This window comes from Drosophila arizonae, chromosome 4 (assembly GCF_054131065.1).
Source record: "Drosophila arizonae isolate 15081-1271.41 chromosome 4, UAZ_ARI_1.0, whole genome shotgun sequence".
Taxonomy (NCBI): Eukaryota; Metazoa; Arthropoda; class Insecta; order Diptera; family Drosophilidae; genus Drosophila; species Drosophila arizonae.
Window position 1 is genome coordinate 23038672 of NC_142924.1, and position 25374 is coordinate 23064045.

A 25374-nucleotide genomic window follows, 5' to 3' on the forward strand; every position below is an offset into this window, starting at 1 on the left:
CAACAGAACAGTTTCTTTTTCTTTCTTTTTTTTTTTTTGGTTTATGTGTTTTTGTATGTGTGTGGGTGGGTGTATTTGTGTGGTTGTTGTATTTTATAATTGAAATAAAAATCAATTTGTATATGTTTGTCAAGCATCAGCCATATATGTATATACAATCCTGCAATTCTCATGCATTTCGTTCAGTTTTTACACACAATTTTTAATTTAAGCTAACAATTTGTTTTAATGCTCTTATAATTTTCTATGGCCTACAGCGGTCCATTCTCGTTTTCTAGACTTAGCTTAAGCTTAGTTACAAAGCATTCTCGATCGACATTTGAAAAATATGCATATATACATATATCAACATATAAAGCAATTCTCAAAACAATTTAAAATAACATAACATAATCGATTGCCATCATTATCATAATATACAGCACAATGTTTACAATTGAACAATTCAATAAGCCTAAAAGCAAAACAAAACATATTTAATATTTGTATATATGCATACATACATATATGCAATACAATGTCTAACAACATGTGTGTGTGTTTTTGGCTTATATTCTTACTACTTATACAAAATACAGTATGTGTTGCATTAGCTTAATTAATATGCTCCTAAACCACTTCTGCTCTTCATTACAACTCGAACATAAGAAAATTTCTTTAAGTGTTTACAATTACAGTTTACAGTTTTGTTTTCAGCAATTATGTTCCTTTAAATTTAAAATAAATATGTGTATATATTTGTTTATATATTTTGTTTGTATATATTTATATATATATATATAGTTCATTATGTGACTTTCAGCAAGCAACGTTTTTGATTCGCGTATGTTGTGTGTCTCGTGTGTAGCTTCAAACGTGTTTCATTATTCCAGCTTTTCTAGTTCTTACATAGTTGCGAATATAATAATCTTAGTCAGTCTCATGGTCACGATGCAGAGTTCATAATATAATTTATTAACATATGCATGCACATATATATAAATAATTATATTTATGCATATACATTGTATGCAATTTCGTCGTCGACGTCTGTCTTAGCGGGTGCAGCCGTCAAAATAGCGTAAAATGTTGATCAAATTTGGCCAAATTTTCCTACAGAGAGAAAGGGGTTGTTGTTGTTGGTTTTGGATGCTGGTTTGTTCTTGGGTTGTTGCTGTTGTCTTGCATACAGTTTGCAATTAGTTGGAACTACTTTTCGACATATTCAACTTAAATATTAATAACATTGGCAGCGTTTACAACTGCGCCTCTGAGTCGTTTCTGAAGCTGTGCTCTAGCTGCCCCAAGGGGTCTTGAGGAGGGGACTTATCTGTCAGCTAGACCCTGTCAGTTTAGAACGGCCAGCCGTTTTACTTTGGTTGCAGTAGCTCCAGACTTACACAGCGGTCGCTTCATTTAACAAACAAATTCAAACACATACACTCACGCACATATACCCTAACACTAGATACAGAAGGTAAACTTAATATTTAAACAAACTTTTCAATATCTTACAGAACTAAAAACGATTACAAAACACGGTCAACCCTTTTGGGCTACAATATACACACATACTCGCACACACACGTACACACAAACAAACAGACAGACACAACAATTTAACATTGAGTTTGAAAAACATGATAAAATATTAATTGCCAACAGCCTAATTCATTGCCTGCTCAGTCATTTGGCGGCAGAGCGTCTCCAGCTGCTCCAAGCTCTTAAAGTCGTTCAATTTGTAATCATGCGGCGGCATATTAAAGCCTTCCTTAAGCGAGGCCATGCTTAAGTTAATAAGCTGCGGCTGAGACAGGCAGTGATCTCTATTGTTGTTAATATTATTAAAATTATTATTGTTATTGTTATTATTATTGTTGTTGCATATTGCGCTACAGGCAACGACGTCATCACCACAACCATCACCGGGACACAAACAGCCGCCATTACCTACGGCAGCGGCGGCAGCAGCAGCCGCCAGCAATTGCAATTGCTGATGATTAATCGAATTGTTGTTCAATAAATTATTGTTGTTGTTATTATGGTTGTTGCTGCTGTTATTGTTATTGCTATTATTATTGTTGCTGCTGATTAATATTTGCGGTGGCTGCTGCTGCTGCTGTTGCTGGTTGGATTCAGTTTGATTCACATTACTAACCATTACCACAGCGGCCATCGTTTTCTTTGGCTGCTGCTCCACAGTTGAAATTAAATTGGGTCCAGTGGTAAGGCCATTCAAGCTGGGCTTGCGCTGCTGCTGCTGCTGCAGATTGTCATTGTTGTTGTTGCTGTTGGTAAGAATCCCCTGGCCGGGCTTAAAGATCATTTGCTGAGGCTGCTGCGGCCCGCCTGCAACGACAATTAGATTATTCAGCGAGCGTCTGTGATGAGGCGGCGGCGTCTGCTGCGGCAAGGCTGGAAAGTGCTGGGCATGCTGCTGCAACATCTGCTGCATTTGCTGTGCATGCTGTGAATGATGCTTCGGCGGTTGTTGCTGCGGCTGCTGCTGTTGCTGTTGTTGCTGGGGATTATTCATAAAGTTGGGATACGAGGAGCTCTTGTACTGCTGTGTCTGATACCCGCCGTTGTAGTCAAATTGCTGCTGTTGTTGTTGCTGCTGCTGTTGCTGTTGTTGCTGCTGCTGCTGCTGATGATGCTGAATGGGATGCTGCAAACAGTTCAGCGAAAAGTTCAGCATATCATTTGAGTTCTTGCGATGATTGATGCGATCGTTACTGCCATTTTTGGGATCACATTTGCGAGCCTTGCCGTTCCACCTAACCAAGCAAGATAATGTATATTAGATGGATATTTCAGGATAGAGTATGCGATTTACCTGGGTTTATTCATATTGCTGGTTGGGGCACTCGTTGTCTTCACATGATGAAGCTTGGGCACCATGGACATCTTGATCTTGGACAGCTTAAACTTGAGCTCCTTCAATTGATTGGCATGATTCACAAATGCCTCGTTGTGTATGGAACGGTCCAGTATCCACATGAATACACCCAATGTTTCCTCATCCGGCACGCAATAAGGATCCTGTTGCAATGCATTGCTAACCAAGTCGATCACCTTAAGGAAACGCAACCCAATGTTGTCCTCGCCTGAACTCGATTCCAGTGGCTTCATGGGCGTCAGCACAATGTTTGTGAGTTCCTCGATAGCGGTGCTTATCTTCATCTGACCCGTGTGCAGCTCCTGCTCCACCCTGCTGAGAATGTGCGAGCGCTCCTTCAGCTTCTCAATGCACAGCGCCAACTTGTGAGACGCGCCCTTTGTCACGCCCACACTCTGCAGGAACTCCTCGCTGATTTGCAGCATCTCCTCGTAGGTCATATTCTTGAACAGCTCAATGTACTTGTGCAAACGGAGCGACTTCAGCCACAGGCCGATTCCAGACATTCCCACATTGCGCGTTTGGAACTTAATGTAGCTGGGCTTGAAGTCATCGAGGCGGGTGTCCGAGGTGCTGTTCGGCAGTGTACTGTTAGCGCGATGATGCTCAATGGACAGCGAGAAGCTGCGCGGTTTGTTCGCAAATTGAGCCAAATTCTCCGTCGAGTTGGAGCAGTTGTCGTTAACCGTAATCACAGACGAGTTCGATGAGTTTGACGAGCAGCTGGAGATCGTTTGAGTGGTCAGGCTGTTGGAGCGCCGTGTCTTCAGCGCGGCAATCTTGCTGTCCAGGCTCCAGCGATTCACGTCACCAAACTGATCGCCCACATACCCCATTAGTATGGAGGAGTATGCCAGCTGGTGCGGGGGAGGCGGCGGAGGCGGCTGCAACAGCTGAGGCAGAATTGCAGCAGCTTGCGAAGGAGTCTGCAAATAAAGATGCACACATACATTCTATTAGCTTTCGACTTGATATCAAATGATAACATAGCAAATGCTCTGTTAGACATATTTTACTTTTATTCTAATTATATTTTGTTAGCCATTCTTAGGAAGTGCGTTCATTATTTTCGACCTTTAAACACAGTAATTGTGAACATTGACTTTGAATTGTGACTCGTGTGATTTCTTACATTAGGTGTAAGGTGCAAACTGAAGTGGGTTCATGATTTGAGTAAATGTGTATAATACTAGTTATGAAAGTGTGCGAATTAATCTGGGAAGAAGCGTGCGAATAGGTAAGTGTATTAATTGTGCTGTTTTAAGTCTGAATTCGGGAAAGTTTGAAGTGTTAAATGGCAAGGCGTTGGGATGGTGGTGGATATGTTTCAGGTTTCCTGGCTAATTCTTATTTGTTTTAAGTATTTAAATTCTGCAATAAGCTGTTCACCTACCTGTTGTTGGCTAAGATTAGCGCTGCATATGCCGCTTGTCTCGGCAGTTCCGTTGCCAACGCCATCACTGTGCAGTGGCTCAAAGTCAAGGATTTCGGTGCCATTCTTGCTGAAGGAGGTGTCATGATCTTCGTTGCCACCAAGGCCAATGATGGAGCCCGCCGCAGCGCCAGCAACGACGCCATTGACCAGGGACGAGTTGCTGCCCAGGGAGAGCCCTAAGCTATTCTGACTAGATGCTAATTCGTTCAGTGTAATACCATTTAAATTATCACAGAGTGGATTGATCGAGCCGCAGGAGCCGCTCACACTGCCTCGCCATTCACCAGGTTGCCTGGGCAGCTGTTTGCTGTGGTGTCTGCTGGGCGGCGCAATCGTCTGCCAGTCAACGTTGCGCGTCAAATTGCCCAGCGATGAGGATGACGACGAGGAGCTGTCCGAAATGGCGCCCGTGGCCATCTGCAGCTGCAGCTGCAGCGGATCTGGCTGCACAAAGAAACTGCTGCGCTTGTTTGCCTGTATGTAGTCCTCGAGGTGACGAAGCCACACATTCAGCGAGCGTCGATCATCGCTGCCGATGGCGGGATGTATAAGCATATAGGAGAAGATCTGCTGCACCAGCTCCGTGGGCACCAGCTGCTGGGCGGTGTCCTTCACAGCGAGCGGTATCAGCATCATGTAGGTCTGTTTGGCCTCCTCGTTGCCCGGTTTTAGCAGTGGCAGCATGTTGAGCACCTCGTTCAGGATATCTTCCTTGCGTGCGCACAATTTGCGCTCATCGCCGCTCAGCTGGGCGGCATTTGTGCTGCTGGTTATCTGAAAGTCGCTGCCATAGCAGTGCATCGAGTCCTTGTCCGACGAGGAGGACGACATGCCCTCACCCAAATCATTGGGCTGACACGCTTTGTACGCACTCAACAGATTCTGCAAGTAGGCTGGATTATTCGCATTGATGTCAATGACGACGCTGTTCAGAGTCGACTGGCAGGTGCCCAGATTCTGTGTCAGATTGTTGTCTATGGAATACTGTAGAAACTTGAGGCTGGGATAGCGCAGTCGCTTCAGCAGTGCATACATGACCACTGTGCGCTCACAATCGTTCCACTTCTCGAACAGACTCGTCACTGTCGTCACCTGCTCGCAGAATAAAGCATTGCCTGACGTTGCAGTTGGCGTTGCCGTTGTCGCTGTCGATGTTGCAGTTGCAGTTGCAGTTGCAGTTGCTGGTGTTGCATCGCTGCTGCTAGCAGCATTGGTATCAATTTGGTTGCTGTTGCTAGGATTTGGGCTTGGATTTAAATTGGAATTTGAAGCGGCGGCCGTGCTTAGGCCGCAACTTGTCGTTGCTGCGAGTTGTTGCTCCTGCAGTTGTTGTTGTGTGGCTGTGACACCTGATTGCAAATCATGTAATGCATTTTGGGGATCGGTGCTGCTGTTGCTGCTGCTGCCAGTGGGCAGCGCGTTGTCTGTTCCTGCTGTATACTTCATATCGTTGTATCTGCACTTCTTTAATTACTCAATAAATATTATCGTATTGATCTCTTAGTTAATATTACAATCAGTTTTAGTTTAAAGTGTGTTGCTTATTTCGTTCAGTTGCCAGTACTGTAATGGGAAAACAACAACGTAATAGATAAGTGAAGGAAAATGAATTTATTTAGTATTGCACATATATATATATATCCAAAAAAAAAAAAAAATAAAATAAAATAAAAATATAAAGACAATTCTATTCGTTCATTGTTATTTATTAGATATATGTATATAATTAAATTTCAAATATATTTTATTTTTGTATCTGAATTCAAAAATAATATATTTAAATATAATGGTATATGATGAAAAATATTTTTTTAATTTTATTTTGGTATGAAAATAAATATATATAAGCATAAATATTAATAACATAAATATAAATATAATATATATATATATATATATATATATATATATATATATATATATATATATATATATATAAATAGCAGTATTTTAAATTCAATCTATTTTTTAAGTTTCGATAAAATTTTGTGCAAAAGTAATAATGGGGAGCATTAATGTGATTTGGAGCCACGTGATCCGCACAAATCACGTCACAAATGGAAGCAATTTTTACCCCTCTTTAGCAAGTGCTATTGCTGTTTCTGCTCTCATTTCGGGCGATAATAGATGTCAAGCGACTATGCCGACGTCGACGCCAACGCCGACGACGACGACGCCGCCGACAACATTCAAAGTTAATCAAATCAATTTTTTGCTAATTTATTAAATTTACAAATGTGGCGACAATAACAAGAAATTGCAACCTGACATATACACGACGGCGAAAATAAAAATTATGATTAAATGTGAAAAAGAAAAAAATTAGCATTCATTGTGGCCCGTTCCGAACGACCCTCTGTCCACCCGTCTGTCCGTCCATTGGACGTCGGGCGGCACCTTCGGGGTGGCTCTTATCAGAAAAATAAATAAATAAATAACGAGTTTGGTACATAACACCTTTGCTTGGAGCTTCGCGGCGGCGATGGTGGCGTTCGCAGCGGCGATAAATCAATACTAATACTAGACATCAAATTTTTCAAAATCATTATTTACCTATTAGGTTAAAGCGTGTCTAGCTTTAATATAAGGGCGCGCGGGAGGCGCGCGGCAACGGAAAGATTTAGAATAAGTGTGGTTAGGGCAGGGCTTTTGTGATTTACACTTTTCATTTAATTTTGTTGCGCTTTATTTTATTTCATTTGTATTTTCTTCTTTTATACGCTGTGCTCATTTCGAACGGGTATAATAAAGCTTGTTACAGTAGATGTTGTAGTTGTTTCGCTAGCGACTTTCTTCGATTTTTTCTTTTCATTGCTGTTGCTGTTGTTGTTGTTGTTGCCTACTGTTACAATTTTAAAGCTCTCTCGGCAATGCAGCTGTGTCAATGTACATACCTACATGTATGAATATGCTCTCTATGTATGTATGTGTGCACATGAGCAAGCATTAAAACATAACGGGCCCAATTACAGTATTAAAGAGCGGTCAAGTGGAATTTACTGGTTTTTTTTTACATTTATATTATATATTTTTTTTTTATTTAAGGTGGGATTTCACATTTTTGTTTAATTGCAGCACACAATTACTTGTGTACGATATTAAAGCTAAAATCGAACCCATTAAATACACATACATACATATACATATACATACATATTATTACATGCCGCGCTGCTATGTAACGGTAACTAGGCATGCCTTGCTAAGGAACAGTTTCAAAGATTGAGGTTATGTCAATGTATCACAGTTGCTGCTAATATTACACAGGCACCCACAATTAGTCAAAGTTCAATAAACGATACATATTTACAGAAATAAAATACACACACAGGCACATGAATCAACAATAATGTGGTACTCACAATTGTGCGGTGTTTCATATATAGCCAGCAGCGATCGCATTCGCTTAGCATTTTCTTTTCACGTATTTGTGTTTTGCATGCACAATATAAATTTGATTATCTGCACTCGAATAAACACAAACAGAAATGCGGATTTAACGAAACGAAGCCAGGCAGGCGGCACAGCCTATAATTGATGCAGCGGGCACGCTATGGGGAGCAGCACTGAGGATGGCAATGGCTGCGGACAACCCTAGAGGCAAAACCAGAGCATCAGCAGCAGCCGAGAGAATGACGTTGATTGGCGCTGGCGCTGAAGCTGACGCTGGCGTCGGTGGCGTCAGCTAATGTAGCTATCGTTTTTAAAAATGGTGGAGCCTGTAAAACTAAGTCTCAGCCACAGCAGCGCAAACGTGCCGAACGTGCGCGCCTTTTTCTGACAGCCGAAGGAACATGCAATGACGCTGATTCTGCTGTCTCTGCTGCCGCTATACGCCGACAGCGGGGGAGAACATCGCAATATATTGTAAACATGTACACATACATATACACACATACATGCTCACACAGCTGAGTGCGCTAGTGTGTGTGTTTGTATGCCTGCGAATGTAGCGGAATGCAAGCGACAATATGTCGCGCGCTACAAAACGACCTACCGACCCCAAAGCAAAGCGCGCTCACACACACAACCATACGCAATACGGAAACAGCCAGAATACACAAGTAAAAATTGCGGCAAATTACATGAGATTACAAAGCAGCAACAGCAAAGGCAGGCAGGCATTTGCACTCTTCTTTTCCTTCTTCTTCGCATTGCCTCTGCTTCAGCCTCTGTTGTTGTGCTTGCTTTCGGTAGTCAGAGCGCAGCACAATTGTTTTCATGTCGCTACTTTTCAATTGCACTCACTTTCCGTTCCGTTTTGGGCAAGTGCTTCTGTCGTCCATCCGTCCGCCCGTCCACACATCAGCGACAAACACGCTCGCTGTTTTGTTTTGCTGCTGCGACAACCAGCTGCCCCCAAAATCACGCCCCACCCACCCAATCATAGACAAAACGTTAACAACAACACAATAACATAGCCATAGACTATAGACTGCGCTCTGCGCTTGTGCCAAAATCGTTCTATTTTTCAATTACCTTTTGCTTTCTATTCGCTTGCTAGCGCTGCAAACCTTGAAATTATTTTCACACAGTTTTGATCGTTCCGATACACGAAATACGAGCATATTTCGTTAATTTGATATGCATATGCTATCGGATCACACATCCATTAATTTTTGTATAATTTTCACCTTGACTTGGCTTTGTTATTCTCTGCTTTTCAACGTCTTGCAAAATCATTCTACATCGCCTTTTTTAGCTGACTCTGGCATCACCACGACATATTTGCGCGTGCACGCAACACATTTTGGGATGAAATCATATAAAACTGTACACAGCTGTATCCGCTCGTAGTTGTAGGCATTATTTTTGTGCAAATATTTTTATATATTTTTTTACAGTTAATTAATTATTAATTCCCGCAAACGCGACGACGTTCTCGCTCGTAGAAAGTGCTGCTGGAGATGGAGATGACAAATAAAGTTAAGACAGTTCGGAGCGAACTGGCTCATGAACTGTCTCGCAGACTGATTACTAATTCGATATCTGATATTTCTCCCATCATATCATATTTCGTAAACTGTATTATAATTGTTAATAGTGTAATAATTAATGAACAAATGTGTAATTATGGCATTCTTAAGTAAGTGCAATTGAAAAATATTGCTAATTAATAAACCAATTGCACCATGCTATCGATGAATTCATCGTTATTTCTTCATAATAATGCTGCCACCCTGTTAGAATATTTCTTCAGCTCAACTTGTTCACATAAAATTTACAGTGGCAAAGGAAAATGAAAAATAGTTATTGGAAAATTGAGTGCTACTGCAAGCTGAAAATGCAATGCACATTAAAATAAAGAGTTTAAGCTTTAAATTGTTCAATTGCTGCGCAATATAACCCATCGAAATAACATTACAATAAGGAAAACAACAATCTAGCTACTCCTATCTAGAGCAAAGCAACAAAAACCACATAACACATTTGTATACAAAATGTTTGCACAAACAGAGTCATATAAAAACAACTTTTTGGAACACACAAAAGCTGCGCGGGAGGAGCGCGCCCTTGAGAAGCGGCGGGAAGAGGCTGCAATTTTGTTGCAAGCTACTCTTAAGGGATTTGTTGCCCGCAGCAAATATCAGAAATGCATAATGTAAGAAAAATCACCTATAAGTATATTTTTAATTTAAGCACATTCTTAAAATCACAGCAACGACTTCGACACCCTCTTTATGGGCGGTCATGGGGGCGAACAGGAGGAGAAGGATACAGAGCTGCCGCCCGCTCTTAATGTATATCCTGTGCTGCGTCGCTATCTAACACAAATCAAATTGGATAAAAACGATGGGCGTATGCGAGATCGCCTGGAACGCATTTGCCGCTATATGATCCGCGCAATGGAAGCCGACAATCCAAAGATATCCTATGCTGCATTGTGTTTGCACAAGGATCGCAGTTTGCCTTGGATAGGACACATCAAACAGCTTTTGGGCAATTGCATGCAGTTGCTGCCTGAGCTGAAGCCAGAGAATCATGCTGACAGCATATCGCTTGCTCTGTTCTTACACACTCTTATTGTGTTCACTGCGCCCAAGAGTTGGGCTATATTGCGTAATGCCCAATTTGAACGACTGCAGCCAGCCATGCAGAAGATCTGTTGCAACATCCAGGGACACTTGGTGCATCACGGATTCTACAAAACTATGCGCGTAAGCCTATCAGATATAGCTTCGATAAAGCCTTAGTTTGTTGTGGGTCCAATTATAACTATAATGATTCATTGCTATTCCCGTATTTACAGGTTATACTGCTTAAAGGAACTGCACGCGAAGAATTGTCTGTCAAACCAGTGACGCTTGTGGCTATAATCACGCTCTGTATGCGACCGTTGATCGATGGCGACTTCAGTCGCAATTTACTTTCACAATTTCTAAGCGAAATACTCTCAGTGCCGGCGCTAATTTATCACTTGCATCAGAGCGTTCCGCAATGCATTGAGCAGTTCAGCTCAATAGCGTTGCTAAAACGAGCTCTTGGCATATCAGAGGACTTGCAGTGGTTCGAGGAGCTCGCTTCGAGCATGTCGGGCACCAAAACGCTGGCTTATTTGGGCAACATTGTAAATATGTTCAATATAGAAAATTTGGCAGAGGCCAAGAAATTGGCCTATCCGTTGCTGACTGTGAGTAGACATAGCTTCGATTTGGTATATTTGATTTGTTAATATATTTCTGTCATTGTTGTAGGACACCGCTACATCGCTGCTGGAACTAATACCCAATACAGTGACCACGAAGGGCGTGTTTACTCAGTGGCACGAACTGCTAGGCTGGCACACACCCTGCGCGGAGCCGGCACAAAATCAGAATGTGGCACTCATTAAGAAACAGTTCCACATGCTGTGGGATCATCGGTGCATTAAGTTGTTGCTGGGTGACTTGCTGAAGGGAATCAACGAAAACTACGAACGAATCGAGTTTCACTCACCGCAGCAGCCATCAACGAGCAATTTGCTGCGGCGTGCGCTCGAACGCAGCTCCACACGTGGCAGTGGTTTATTGGCCACAGCCGCTGGCAAGCAGCCGAAGGTACAATGGCGCAAACTGGACAATAGCGATGTCGTTCAGGTGTCACGTATTTGTGCCATGTATTATGCAGCATTAAGCACACTCTCGCAAATGAAGCTGGACATACTGACGGGCATTTGCTACAATGACAACGTTTTGTACGACATTTGGTTGCTGCTAACCTCGCTGGGACCCAACTGCGGCATGAAGGAATATCTGGACCTTTTGCGATGCGAGACATCGACACAAAAACCACAGATAGCCATGCTGATGCTCTTCTGTGACTGCATGACGCACTATGTGACGTGAGTTTTAGTAATGATTCTAAATCAATAATTTTGGCTAATTTAACATTCTTTGCCTAATAGCATTCTGGACGAGTATGAAATGTACACCGAGCAGAATCCCTTTCGGCTTAATGACTACGTTATGCTTACATATTTTCTAAATAATATACTATACAAGCTGATCAATGATAATATTATGGGTATGGCTAGAGGAACTTCTCTTAAAATGTTACTCAATTAACTCGATTTCTTTTTAAAAGGCGCCAGAAACGTTGTAAATAATCCCGTATTTGTTTCGCTTCACACGCTGTTGCTCTGTCTATACCGTCGTGACTGTCGACGGCCCTTCACCCCCGCCAATCACTGGCTCATACCGGAGATCAAGCCATCGACTTTCATCAATGATCTGGAGAAGGCCAAGCGTAACGCAATGCTTTTGCTGGCCAAAATGCCCCACATCATACCGCACGAAGATCGCGTCAAGCTGTTCAGAAAGTTCGTGCAGAACGAGAAAGCTGTGATGGGACTGACAGAGAGTGCGTGTGCCTCGCCGCGATCAGCGCTGATTGTCATACATCGGGAGCGGATTGTTGAGGATGGCTATCGCCAGCTGGCCGCTCAACCGACACATGCGCTGAAAGGAGTGATTCGAGTACGCTTTATTAATCAGCAGGGCCTACACGAGGCGGGCATTGATCAGGATGGCGTTTTCAAGGAATTCCTGGAGGAAACCATAAAGAAAGTGTTTGATCCCTCATTGAATCTATTCAAAACCACTTCGGATCAGCGGCTATATCCATCACCCATTTCCTATGTGCAAGACAATCATTTACAGTTGTTCGAATTTGTAGGCCGAATGCTTGGCAAGGCGGTTTACGAGGGCATCGTTGTGGATGTGCCATTCGCTTCGTTCTTTCTCTCCCAGCTGCTGGGCCAGACCCAGCAAGCCCTCTACTCTTGCATGGACGAGCTGCCCTCGCTCGACAACGAACTCTATCGCAGCCTTACCTTTATCAAGCACTACAAGCAGGATGTGGCCGACCTAAACTTGACTTTCTCTGTAGATCAGGATGTCATGGGGAAGATAGTCACACACGAACTGCATCCAGGGGGCAAGGCACGTGTTGTCAACGATCACAACAAGCTGGTCTACATTCACTACATGGCCTATTTCCATATGAACACCCAAATTCGAGAACAGACACAAGCATTCAATCGTGGCTTTCGCAGCATTGTCAATCCGGAGTGGTTGTCGCTCTTTTCTCCGCCGGAATTGCAGCGACTTATTTCGGGCGATACAGTGCCATTGGATTTGAAAGATTTGCGTAAGCATACACAGTATTATGGAGGCTTTCATGACTCCCATCGCGTTGTCGGCTGGCTGTGGGATATATTGGCCAAAGATTTCACGGAGGAGGAGCGCAAACTATTCCTTAAGGTACGCTGAAGCATATATGTTTTTGGAAATTCTTTATAGAAAAACACATTTACAGTTCGTTACGAGTTGCTCCAAACCTCCACTGTTGGGCTTTGCACACCTTGAGCCGCCCTTTTCCATACGTTGCGTTGAGGTGGGCGATGATGAGGATACGGGAGACACGATTGGAAGCGTTATACGCGGCTTCTTCACGATACGTAAGAAGGATCCGCTCAATAGGCTGCCCACCTCATCCACGTGCTTCAATCTACTGAAGCTGCCCAACTATCAGAAGAAGTCAACGCTACGAGACAAACTGCGCTATGCCGTCAGCAGCAACACGGGCTTCGAGCTGTCCTAAAGCTGCCCTCTGGAGGTGGAGCTACATATCAGTTATGTATTGGAGACTTCAGTTTGGAGTCATTGGTGTTATATCTATTATTATCTATTCTATTCTCTTTGTTCGCGGTCCGAGATTCTTGCTGAAATGTTGTTAAATATTTATTATAATCAAAAGGCACTACTTTTTATATCTTATCAACATTTTTCATGTTGAATTTTTATACTTGTAAGTTTCTTGCAATTGTGTAAATGTATATGTATGTGTGTGAGTTTCTATATGTGCTTGAGCATATGTTGGTATTTTATAAAACACATTTTCAAACAGAAAGAAATTGTCAAACGAAATAATGCAATTCAATTATAAAATATATATCTGTATATGTATATGTTTAAACTTATAGCTGTGATAAACAACAAATTATAGTAAACTAACGATAAATACACAAAGCAACAGAATACGAAACTGAATGAATAACATGAAATACATAAATCATATAGCTAAATATAAATTATGATAAGATTTAAGAGTTATACCGTATTATACGTGGCTTGAGTGTGATGAATTCGCATATTGTATAAGTTATATGTATGTAAAACATTCAAAACCAAAATCCAAAGTAACAGCAACAATAAATCTAAATGTCTGATTCATGTGCAAAACGTAAGCTAAGCTAAGCGCATTGCGAAACAAAATATGGTAAATTGAAAGCCAAGGGGCAACAATTAGTGAATGAATGCTCAAATTTCCCCGGGTTTTTCCGGGAGCAGACAATGAAAGCCGAGAACCGAGCGCCGAGAACGAAATCGTTGCGCGACAGGCGCTAATGACGTAAATCCGTCTGGCCCGTGACTACTGTACAGGAACACTAATTGCCTGAGTCAGAGCTAGAGATAGGAAGTGCACTTAGTGCGGAAATGCTGAGCCTGGCTTCTGCAAAGCTAGTCAAATGACCGGATATTCAGCTGGCTAATGACCCGGACTGCGGATTTCTTCGTTGGATAACGGAGTTTCGGTTTCCATTTACAGTCATTTAGAGTCTATTTTATGCATATTATTAGACAGTTTTATATCGTACAGGACCTCAGATGTTCCGGTTGACCGTTGCGGTTTTTTGTCTGCTCGTCTCTTCGTCTCTTCTTTTTTTTTTTTTTTTTTGTGTGTAGAGTCTAGACAATAAAAATAAATTGTAGAGCCGACCCACAAACATACAATAATCATAACAATAATATCCAAAATGCCCGATAGACAGTCGGAAACAGTCGGCGGTCGGTTGTTAGCTGTCGCTCATCGTTCGGCCATAAAGTGCGCATCTTTTGTGCCCATTGTTCGCAGCAGCAGCAGCAACAACAACAACAGCGGCAGCAGCAGCATCCCTTTGCACAAAGTGTGATCATTTTTATGACTCGCCTGTGAGATGATGCCGACAATGACGCCGTCGTCAGTCATTTTTGTCATCCCACTGTTCCCAGGACAAGTGGCAATGCACACAGCAAAAGGTGGCTGAGACTGCGACTGCGACTGCGACTGCCAGTCAAGTGGACGTGGCGGCTGTCGCTCGGCCCTGGCGCCAGTTTGATGTTCCACAACAAATTGTTGCGCCCCTTTGCAGCCATACTAAAGTACCGTTTAACATTTGATTACGGCAGCTTATCGCCAGTCGCATCTCTCTTTGCTTTCGCTCGCACCGAACGGTAGCGAGACACAAACGGTATCTTGTATGCTGATCCTCGATAAGGCTTATGGACTAACTGATATCCTCTTCAGCCAGCTGGGAGATGATCAGTCGATTGTGATTTCAAGCCAGAGTCGAAACTCATGAATGTAGGATTCAAGAGTTACTTCAAGGATTTTAATAATAAGAAAAACACCTAGAAATACAAAAATGAAATCCTTTTGTAAGCAACTTTTAGATGAGAGGAAGCAATAGTCGTGAAAATATATATAAATAAAAGTTAAAATTACAAAATAAATGTTTACCTATTTCACATTATACTAAGTATTGTAGAGTATTGTAAATTAAATTAACATAAAATAATATTAGAGGTTAACTACTGAAACCGTTCTATTGTGGTTAAATATCAATACACAGTCATATATTACGTGCTAATTTTAAGTAATTTTTCAATAGTAAGTCTTAGTACATCTTTTCTTATATGAGAAATATAAGTTTCCATAAATATTATTATGACATCAATTTTGTTATTCAAGAACGTAATTGACATTTAACTAATTCTAAAGATAGAGATACATATGTCTTCGACGAAAACGATTTGAATGAAATAATTATAAATATATGCCTTATAACTGATGATAAACATTATTATAAAAATTCAATTATGTTATAATTAATTAAATTATATAAACTTGGTTATATTAGTTATGACGAAAAAATATCAGATCTGTACATTTTTTATTGAATATGACTGTTTAATAATTTATTTCGTTCGTTTTACAACATTTTTTTTATTCAAATTAGAGTTTTCGTTCAAGAATGTAACTTATGAACTTTCCAAAATCTCGAACCTATTCATTTGAATGACACTATTGTATATCTTCTCTATTTTTACTACAATTAACTCTAATTGATGATGCACGAGTTATATTAACTTTTACAAGAGTCGACAGTCTACAAATGTGCTTTTTGGCTTTATTTTTAGCACAGTAAATTTAATACCATAAGAAAAAGAAAAATCATTTACCTATTTCGAATTTAGAAAATCCATATTACGCTTTTCACTATTAGCTATTTTAGGCTAATAGGCCATTGTTAGTGAGCCAAATGTAAGAGATTTCCATTTTTATTACCATTAAAATCCGAACAGTTTAGTTCAAAGAGATTCCCCCCAAATGCAATCAATGTTATCAACAACAATATGGGCGCCCATCACTTAGCTCCGCCGGTGAAGAACTCGCTCAAAATGGCGCAATCATTGACAGGAGCGAGATAGCATGCTATGTGTCAGCAGCAGCGACCAATGAGCGCTCCGTAGATGAGAGAGCGCAAACTGGAAGTCGGCAAGAGCGGAGAAACAGGTTGTGCAGCTACCTGATACGACGGCGAAGAATGAGAAGTGAACTGACTGGATTCTGTTGGAATCGAGTTGTGAGCGAACGAATTTCAGAGCGCAACAGTTACAATCTGAACGGCAAGGCGAGCAGTTCGTGAGTGAGCGAACAAACGAAGAGCAGAAAAAAAGAACTGATCGAGATTTCGATTTAAATCAGAGTGAAACGCGCTTTGAGAGTGAACAATAAACAAGTCGTAAGCATTACTAATTGTCAAATATTGTGATTACAATTAAAAATATGTTGGCACTGCCGAACATTGCGGATCTGCGCATGCAGCAGCAGATTGCGCACGAGCTTTATCGCCAGCAAATTATGCAACGTCTGCCAGGTATGTTTTCAGCGTTTGAGTGTGCTCTGCCGACGGCTTTAACATCTCTGTTGCCATCTCCCTGTCCATTGCAGATCCACTGTGCGGCCTTTTGCCCAATTTCGGTTCGCATTTCGTGGCGCCAGCAGTGGCGCAGCCCTCGCTGCCTGGCGTGGAAGCGAAGCTCGAGAACAACGAACTGTGGCAGCAGTTCCACCACATTGGCACCGAAATGATCATCACAAAGAGTGGCAGGTATGTTGAGTTATCATTTGCATTAGCGTATCTCTGCGCCCGCTTATCTCAGACTCACAGCTGTGGCATGCAGAGCAGCGAGATAAGCCCTCGAATGAGATCATTTACCATGTTAGTAACCGCCATTGTAATTGCTTCACTTTATCCAGACGTATGTTTCCATCAATGCGTGTCTCGCTCAGCGGGCTGGAGGAGGAGGCCAACTATTGCGTGCTGCTGGAGATGGTGCCCATTGGCGACTGTCGCTATAAGTTCTCCGGATCCCAATGGGTGCCGGCTGGCGGTGCCGAGCCCCAGAGTCCACAGCGCATGTTCCTACACCCGGACAGTCCCGCAACGGGCAAGCATTGGCAATCGCAGGCTTTGCTGTTCAGCAAAGTCAAGCTAACCAACAATACGCTGGACAACAATGGACATGTAGGTGTAGTCTTTGCATATAATCACCTCTCAGTTACTTATCGCAAATATTCGCTTATCTACACACAGATTGTCTTGGCCAGCATGCACAAGTATCAGCCACGACTGCATGTGATTCGCACAGCCGATCTGACCCAGATACCCTGGGCCCCGCAGCAGGCCTTCGTTTTCCCCGAAACAGAGTTTATAGCTGTCACAGCGTATCAGGTACGTAGTCTTGGGCCTCAATTCATCAATTGATCAATTACTAATCTTCTGCTCTTCGCTCACAGAACGATCGCATCACAAAGCTCAAAATCGACAACAATCCCTTTGCCAAGGGCTTCCGCGAGACGGGCCAGTCACGCTGCAAGCGCAAGCTTAACGAGTCCACCTCTGCCCCCGCGCATGCAGAGGGTACGGGAACCGTCAACAACATGGAGCTCACAGCCTCGCCGTCGGCCAAACGGCTGCGTCTTCCCGAAGAGCTCTCTTTGCTGGCTCCACAGCAACAGCAGCCAGCGAGCGGACTGCTGATGCCGCGCCATTATCTGCTGGATACTCTGGAGGCCAATTTCTATCTGTCAGCGCCACCGCCGCCCCTGCCGTGCATTGATTATGCCAGACACATCGCCAGCTATCCAAGTTGGGCCTATTCGCCGCCATCGCCCGATTCGTCGCGTGCCTCCTCCTCCTCTTCTGGCTGCGATTCCGCCGCCGAGCCAGAGACCGATACCTTTGTAGATGTGGTGGGCACCACGACAAGCGCACCAGAGCCCGACTTGGAATCCGAATCGATTAGCCGAATCACTGGTATGGCCAACGTAGCTGTTGCCGCTGCTGCTGCTGCCGCCGTTGCTGTCGCTGCGGTGCCGAAGCCCAAACGGAGCAGCTTCAGCATCTTGGACATATTAGGAGTGAGCGTCTCGTCTTAGCTGTGGAGCTGCTGCCGCTGCTCCCATTTCAGTTGTTCAGCTGTATAGTTGTCGCTCCTAAGTGCCTTATACATTTAATTAGCGTTTAGTTGCGTAGTCCGTAGGTCGTATTGTGATATTTTGCAGTTAATTAAGATTTCCAGGTATTTGCCATCAGTATTTATCCTAAGTATTTATTATGCAATTTTAATTGTTTAAATGATTTCGTAATGGATTTATTGTCTTTGGCATTTTAATGCGAGTAAATAAAGATTTTTTATAAGAATTTCTGAAAAGTCCTTTCTTATTGAAGCATTAAAAAGGGCCAAGTCGTTGTTGATCTTGTTGGAACAACGAGAGAAATGATTTTACTCGACCACTTTGGGTAGAGAATATACGAAGTATATAAACAGAAGTTACTAGTTAGGTGTCAGGTGGGGTATGTATATATTTCTATAATTGTGCCATTAAATTCATAACTGATATTTTATTATACAATAGGTATAAATCACGACATTATTTTACATGAATCATTTTTATCTGGTGTCCCATTATCTTCATTCACCTTGCATATGAATTGTTACTCATTCTTGTTCTTCCCTTTCTGTATATGCATATATATTTTGAAATTATTTGGTGTGCTTCCATTTTGTTCACTTTTTGTTTTTGTACACATAATTGCGTCTTCTATCTTTCGCGTGCTGGCCAGGAAAACCAGTTCCCAGCATCACAAGCTCACGCTGGTTCGCAGAGAGGGCTGCACAATTCGCTCTCCCGCTTCACTGCGCCAGCAATAGCAACAACAACGAGCGCAGCAGAAGAAGAAGCACAGCTACAACGCCGACGACATGAGCTTATCAGCAGATCAGAGAGAGCCGCATCTTAAATGCTGGCGCCAGCGCCAGTGCCAGTGCGCTGATTGAGCGCGACGATCGCCAGGTAATCCTGGTGAGCAGTTGGCCGCAAGGTAAGAGCAAATGTAATTGATGTTTTCACGTTGTAGTTGTTTGCCATTTACATGCAAAATTGTTCGAGTCGTTGCCTCACACATGCAACTTGTTGCGCTGGCCAACGGAAATGCGGCGGCCCCTTTGAGAGCCCGCCAAACGGAGCTCAGGCCGAATCGATAACCGATAACCGGTAGCCGAGGAGCGAGCGAGACAGGGATATTGCCCAAATTGCAAATCTTCGACGGTGGCATTTCGTTTCATTTCAAATCGCGTTAACAAACAATTGTTAAGCGGCTGATTCCCCAACTTTCAGCTCCAGCTCCAACCACTAAACACCACACACGTAGGTCGCAACCTGTTTTGTTTCTTTTTCTGCAGCTCTCGGTGGGGACATCTGTTGCTTGTCGGCGGCTGTGGAGCTGCAGCTCCATTCATGTTGCCGCTGGAAGTGTTTATGGGCTCCACATTAGCCACACTGCATATTCATGTTAAACGTCGCCAAAAAGACTAACGACGCCAAATATCCATTGTGTTGCTGTTGTTGTTGCTGACTTGCTCGAGGCTATTTGCTAAAATTTATTGAATTCTCATTTGGGAGCCACGGCATCCGAGTGCCACAAACCTGAGACAAGAGGAGCTAGCTAGGCGCAGGTTCAAAAACGTTCGCATGTCAAAGGCAAATGAGCGCCGTTGCAGGTCCCGATCCCAGTCTCGGTCTGCGGCTCTCCAGCGGTAGATAAGCAAACTTTTTATCCCAGGCAGGCCTTGTGTTTGCTGTATATGCTCCAGCGCTTATTGTTTGTTATTTCCCTCTCGTTCACTCTGTTGTGTATGTGTAATTTCGTTGGAAATTAATGTTATGGCGGTCAAAATCAAAGTCGTGGACATTTCGCTGGCGACAATTTTATCGGCATCGCAATGAAATCATTTGGAGTAGAGTTGGGCGCCGGCTTCAATCATCCCAATGCGACATGCTCGTTCGTGCCTCCAATTGCCACACGATGCGTAAGCACTTAAGGAATGCAAGACAATCTGGATGCTCATGATGCCCTCCCGTTTGATTGAAAGTTTCAATTTATATTCGGAAATGCATGAAATTCAGCGGGTGATATTAATCCTGCACAAAAAGATTATATTCATATTCATACAAACCAAAAAATGAAATCGTTCTGCAGGTGATCAAGTTAGTTAATTTTCAAAGATGTAATAACTCAACAAGAATGACAGATTAATATTTAAATGCCCACATATATGTAATATTTAAATAAACAATCTCAGCATAATTAATTCTCATAAAAAGTAATAATATTCATTGTTTCGGTAAGCATTTAGGATGATGACATTTATAACTAAACAACTTAATACATCAATTAGTAAATAGTGGGCATAAGTAATACAAAACAAGAATTCAACTCGATGCTATGTGATATAATAGTAGAATGTATATTCATTGTTACTCTAAAAAAGAACTCAATCAGTCTTTTGAATATTAACAGATAATTCATATTACACGTCTGAAATAAAGTTTATTATTATTTTCATACTAATGCTTAGCTTTAGCTTGTTTCAAGATCTTAAGAATAGATAATAAATGAAAAATAGGTTGATACACTTCAATGTGACTTATGAAAATGCAATATCCGGCTTGCAATTTTAATTATAGTTATGGGTGATAATCGTTTCGAGTAGTTGGGCGGCGATGCCAATGATTGGGATCATTGTACTCGACCAGGTTAGTCAGATCAAAACCAGCTGGCACAGTGATGTAGGCATTGGGTCCGGTCAATATCATATCTTCATGCACAGTAGGCATGTCCTCGAAGGGCGACACGTACGGGGTGCTTTCGGAAACAGTTTGAAAGCTAGCCGATGTAGGGGTAGTTAACTGAAAATATAATTCTTAGATACTATACGAAAAGGAATAGTTTATTTACTTTGCTGGGCTTTATAAAATGTTGTGTGTTCAAGTGGCCCTTTTTTCGATCAAACTCCTTCTCGTCCGTCATACTTTCAAGTTTATTGATTTTTTTGTCCTTATGAAAATAATTATCCAATGCGGCTGTAAATTCCCGTTGCAGCGAACGTTTTTTTCCCGGATTGTTTTGTTGCTCTTCAACCCATATTTCGGTAAAGGCATACTTTTGCAATACTTCCGTGCCGATACTGATATTCATTGGATCATTCTTGTTTGACGGGGCTGCATTCATGTTGAACAGATCCATATCAGGCATTTCCGAATTGCCTTCCACCATGTAATGAGACTTTTTCAAGTTCTTCCTTGACGGCTGCAAGTCGGGGGTTTGATATTGGTTCGGATTTACAAACGACGCATTTGCATCCAAGCTACAGGTATCAGGTGACTTCGGAGCAGAATAGGCTGCCTGGAAGCTTGGCTTTATCTAGATGCGAGAATTTTTAAATAAAATGATAATGATTATATAATTAAAATCAATATTAATGCGCCAAATATATGTTTATGTACTAACTTTCTTATACGCATTCTTCTCGTATTTCGGTGATTCTGTTATGGAGTTTTCTATGTCGGTTAGAGATTCCAAGATGGCTGAATCGAAATCGCTCTGTGCGAAGGAGTGAAACGAATCATTGTCATCGTCAATTTCTTCGCAATACACTTGCTTATCTATATTATTAAAACTCATCGTCTGTACTTGATCTTTAAAAGTAAGAAATGTGTAATTAAAGCGCAAATTTGCATAGAGATGGGCGCGTGACTAAAGATGCGCAAGAACTAATTTAATGATCAAAGCTTATGACGGTCCGATTGGCTTTCGATAGTTAGAAAATGCAAGGGAAATTCAATGCAATAAAAAAGAAATTCTTAATATTCAACCGAAGACAAGAAAGGATTATGTTCAGACATAATAATCATAATCTTAAAAACTAATGAAAAAAAATTCTGTACTAATTTTCTGTACAAAAACAACACAAAATATTTAGATATATATTTTTAAAAATTTTTGAATATGAAATTTTTATAATTTTTCTGATGCTTGTTTTATGATTTAAGATATTGCAGTTGTAATATATTTGATTTATAAATAAATATATATTTATTATGAAAACATAGATACTGTTGATAGCTGGCATCACTTGACATTGCAATTGCAATTTACGTATCGACTCTTTATGATAATGCATTATCGATAAATCAATTGCTGCCGATATCTCTCTGGTTAGCTTAAGTACGCCCCTCTCAGGTAGCAAGTGTTTTTGGACAAACAATAATATGCAAATTATGCAGGGAACTAAAATACATCTATAGTTTGCACTCAATAGACTTGTAGACAAAGGGCACGGACAATGGGCGCAACAACGGAGAGCAGCACACGCACTTGACAGCGGGCATTGTTGGTGTTGCTACTTAGAATTGTTCTCATGGAATTGCTGAAATGAAGCATGGGTCGAATCGGTCCGGCAAACGTATGCCGTTTGCCTGCGTATGTGTGGGTGGATTTTTATTATCCGGTAATTGTTTGTGCCATTGTTCACACGCTACGATCGAAAAATTACACTCTTTGTTAATTGTCCCATCCCCGGACTCGGACACAAACGCGGACGCGGTCTCGCGCCCGGCCCATATGTGAGCCCATTTGCATAAACTGCTCTGCAGGCTTCCAAGTGGGCTTGGCTCCGCTCTAGTTTAAAACCACGGCTTAGGACTACGTTTGAAAAAGGCGAAAGAAAAGGTACATCTATGCACATGCATAGATTATGAGAGATTTGGCATTTATGGCTTGGCTCCGGCGACACGACGCTGAGCTATCTTCCTACCGCCGACCTTTGTTGCATTCTTCTGGCCTACAAAATATGTTTATTTTCGGCGAGGGATCAATGTGGTCGGCCGCTTCATTCGGTCAGCGAATCAAATACTAAATACAAATATGGTAACCTTTTTTCTCCTCAACTCTTTCCCTCTCCTCCTAATTGAAATCGTGTGCGCAACTGCAATGGCATCTACATATTTGGCAAGGAGTGGAAAATGTCTCGCTTGATGTCACAAGGCGCGCTATTTGAGTTTTTCTTTATAATGACTGATGCCACGCGTAAAACGATTTTCTTTCACATTAGCACTTGTTTTTGTTCGCCGGCAGTCAAGCAATTAACTTTCGTTTAGGAATCGGTAATGGTAATGGTTTCGTCATTGTTCGGGTGGCTCCCCATTTTGTGTTTACACAACAGCAATTGGCTGCAGCGACACAGTGTATCTAATTTCATGGGGCACACAAAAAGCAACAACGAATGTCGAGCCGTAAAATACAACAGCCAAATGCATTAATTACGCACACGCCGCACAACCTGCGACATCTGCCAGACGCCGATGTAGACGCAGACGCGGACGCAGACGCAGACGCTTCGCAGTTCTAGCTATTTAATGAGGCATTCAATGCACTTACAACCTTGCGCCTGTCAACACAGCCAGAGCGACATCTGTCACCCGTTCGGTGCGCTATAAAACCGCAGCCCGCTGCTGTTGCTGTTGCTGTTGCTGCTGCTGCTGCTCCCTGGTGAGTACAATTTAGAAATCGATTTGGTGGTAAATTGAAATTGTTTGTTTTCTCTATATATTCTTCTTCTGCATTTTTTGCTAGCCGTCCTCTGGCCGGAGACTACGTCTGCACACGCCTCCCTCGACATCCTCTGTTCGACTTCAGACGTGGGTGGTGACGCATGTCATCGTAAACTTCATCATTGGCCATCGAAATAAACTAGGGAACTACAACAACAAGCAACTGCATCTTACATAACGAAATGTTTCTGTTTCTCTTGTTTTCTTGTTTCTTGGCTGCTGCTGTTGCCGCCGACGCCGCCGTCGCCCTTAGTCTCAGTCGCTGCCCATTTCATAAACATCTTTAACCACTATGAGTCTCCAGAGTATTCTCATTGGGCTGCAACCGAATTTCATGCCTTGTCGAGCTATTTAATTGCAAACAAATTATGTTCTGGCCACTCGCTGCTGCGCGTCCCAGTCCGTTGGTGCAGTGTAGCTAATGGATGCTGCACCACCGGCGTCATCTTCGTCGGCTGATGATGTTGTTGAAATTCTAGCGTTTATCTTGTAAATTGGTTGGGATTAATGTTAAGCGGAAGTTGTGATTTGAGTTGCGTCTACTGGCTGCCGCTGCCGCTGCTGCTGCTTCTGCTGCTGCTGCTAGATGGTGCACCACCGATAAAATCCCAACTGACTGACAACATATTCATTTACCTACAGCAAAGTGTAGGGGCGTGCTGGCTATGAAGCATCCTTTAGATCTGCCAATTAGCCAAAAGGTATTTAGGCTGTCTGTCCTAAATACTTGGGATCTCCTTGTATTAAGTAAGTCAATAATCTAAGAGGCGCCTTCGAGTGCAGAGACTTTTATTAATGTAGTCATAAATATTAGAAAAGTATGTATATATTGATATATATTCATAAGTCATCTGGATCTCTGATGTAATTTTTATTTATCTATATCTATAACCATAGTAATATCTATCTACAATTCAAATACGCTTTCATCTCTGCTCTTCCATTTTTGTGATGTGATTTGATTTTTTCGTTTCTTTTTATTCTTAATTATGAAATTATGTATGAACTATTTATTTAATGCATAATAAGATAGATAACTAGACACTATCAAATATATCCGTACGATTACATGGATGCCTAAAGGGATTCAAATAAGAATTTATCTATTCTAAGATTTATAGTGATATCATTATACCCTGAACCCATTGAAAATGAGAAAGAGGGTAAAATGGTGGAGTACAATTTTTTGTAAGAGACAGAAGGAGGCGTGGCAGTTCACATAAAGTCTATATGTACATTTATGACCAAGATGACAAGCCGAGTCGATTTGTACTGTACGTCTGTTGTCTATCCATCCATCCGTCCGACAATCTCAGAACCTATAGAAACTAAAGACTTTTATTTCTTTGTAGGTTCTTATGAAACATATCGAGTTGTTTAAAGGAATATATAACTATTCCCGTTCCATTGCCTTCAGTTATAAAATTATATTATTTACATCTTTAGATCTACAGTCACAAATGTTGTATTTAGTTATATGTATGTATATATTATCCAGCTTTAATTCTGTATGTACTCC

At 41.9% G+C, this 25374-nt stretch overlaps 4 protein-coding genes across 6 annotated transcripts; 2 read left to right on the forward strand and 2 right to left on the reverse strand.

Annotated features, from left to right (window-relative positions):
- Nucleotides 1-115: 115 nt before the first annotated feature.
- Nucleotides 116-9255, reverse strand: smg (sterile alpha motif domain containing protein 4 smaug). 3 transcript variants are annotated; one of them, XM_089468116.1, is made up of 5 exons: nt 7676-8140; nt 4272-5876; nt 2816-3804; nt 2138-2756; nt 116-1092 (listed from the first exon to the last, which is right to left on the reverse strand). In XM_089468116.1, exons 2-5 carry the CDS (start codon nt 5757-5759, stop codon nt 1051-1053), a joined length of 3138 nt encoding a protein of 1045 aa, XP_089324242.1. In that variant the 5' UTR covers nt 5760-5876; nt 7676-8140; the 3' UTR covers nt 116-1050. The 3 variants fall into 3 exon arrangements, with proteins under 3 accessions (XP_089324242.1, XP_089324241.1, XP_017864136.2); XM_089468115.1 differs by lacking the exon at nt 7676-8140 and adding an exon at nt 8793-9255 and having other exon boundaries at nt 116-2756; XM_018008647.2 differs by having other exon boundaries at nt 116-2756; nt 7676-8145.
- A 221-nt stretch (nt 9256-9476) lies between these two features.
- Nucleotides 9477-13697, forward strand: LOC108612420 (ubiquitin-protein ligase E3B). The gene is made up of 7 exons (XM_089468118.1): nt 9477-9915; nt 9973-10471; nt 10564-10944; nt 11009-11634; nt 11698-11816; nt 11877-13054; nt 13110-13697. The coding sequence occupies exons 1-7, from the start codon at nt 9755-9757 to the stop codon at nt 13392-13394; spliced, it is 3249 nt and encodes a 1082-aa protein (XP_089324244.1). The 5' UTR covers nt 9477-9754; the 3' UTR covers nt 13395-13697.
- A 2170-nt stretch (nt 13698-15867) lies between these two features.
- Doc3 (Dorsocross3) lies at nt 15868-18603 on the forward strand. The gene is made up of 5 exons (XM_089468125.1): nt 15868-16773; nt 16848-17007; nt 17157-17424; nt 17494-17631; nt 17697-18603. The coding sequence occupies exons 1-5, from the start codon at nt 16683-16685 to the stop codon at nt 18336-18338; spliced, it is 1299 nt and encodes a 432-aa protein (XP_089324251.1). The 5' UTR covers nt 15868-16682; the 3' UTR covers nt 18339-18603.
- A 2170-nt stretch (nt 18604-20773) lies between these two features.
- On the reverse strand, nt 20774-22030 carry LOC149269425 (uncharacterized). The gene is made up of 3 exons (XM_089468126.1): nt 21754-22030; nt 21202-21666; nt 20774-21152 (listed from the first exon to the last, which is right to left on the reverse strand). Exons 1-3 carry the CDS (start codon nt 21925-21927, stop codon nt 20931-20933), a joined length of 861 nt encoding a protein of 286 aa, XP_089324252.1. The 5' UTR covers nt 21928-22030; the 3' UTR covers nt 20774-20930.
- Between the last annotated feature and the right edge of the window lie 3344 nt (nt 22031-25374).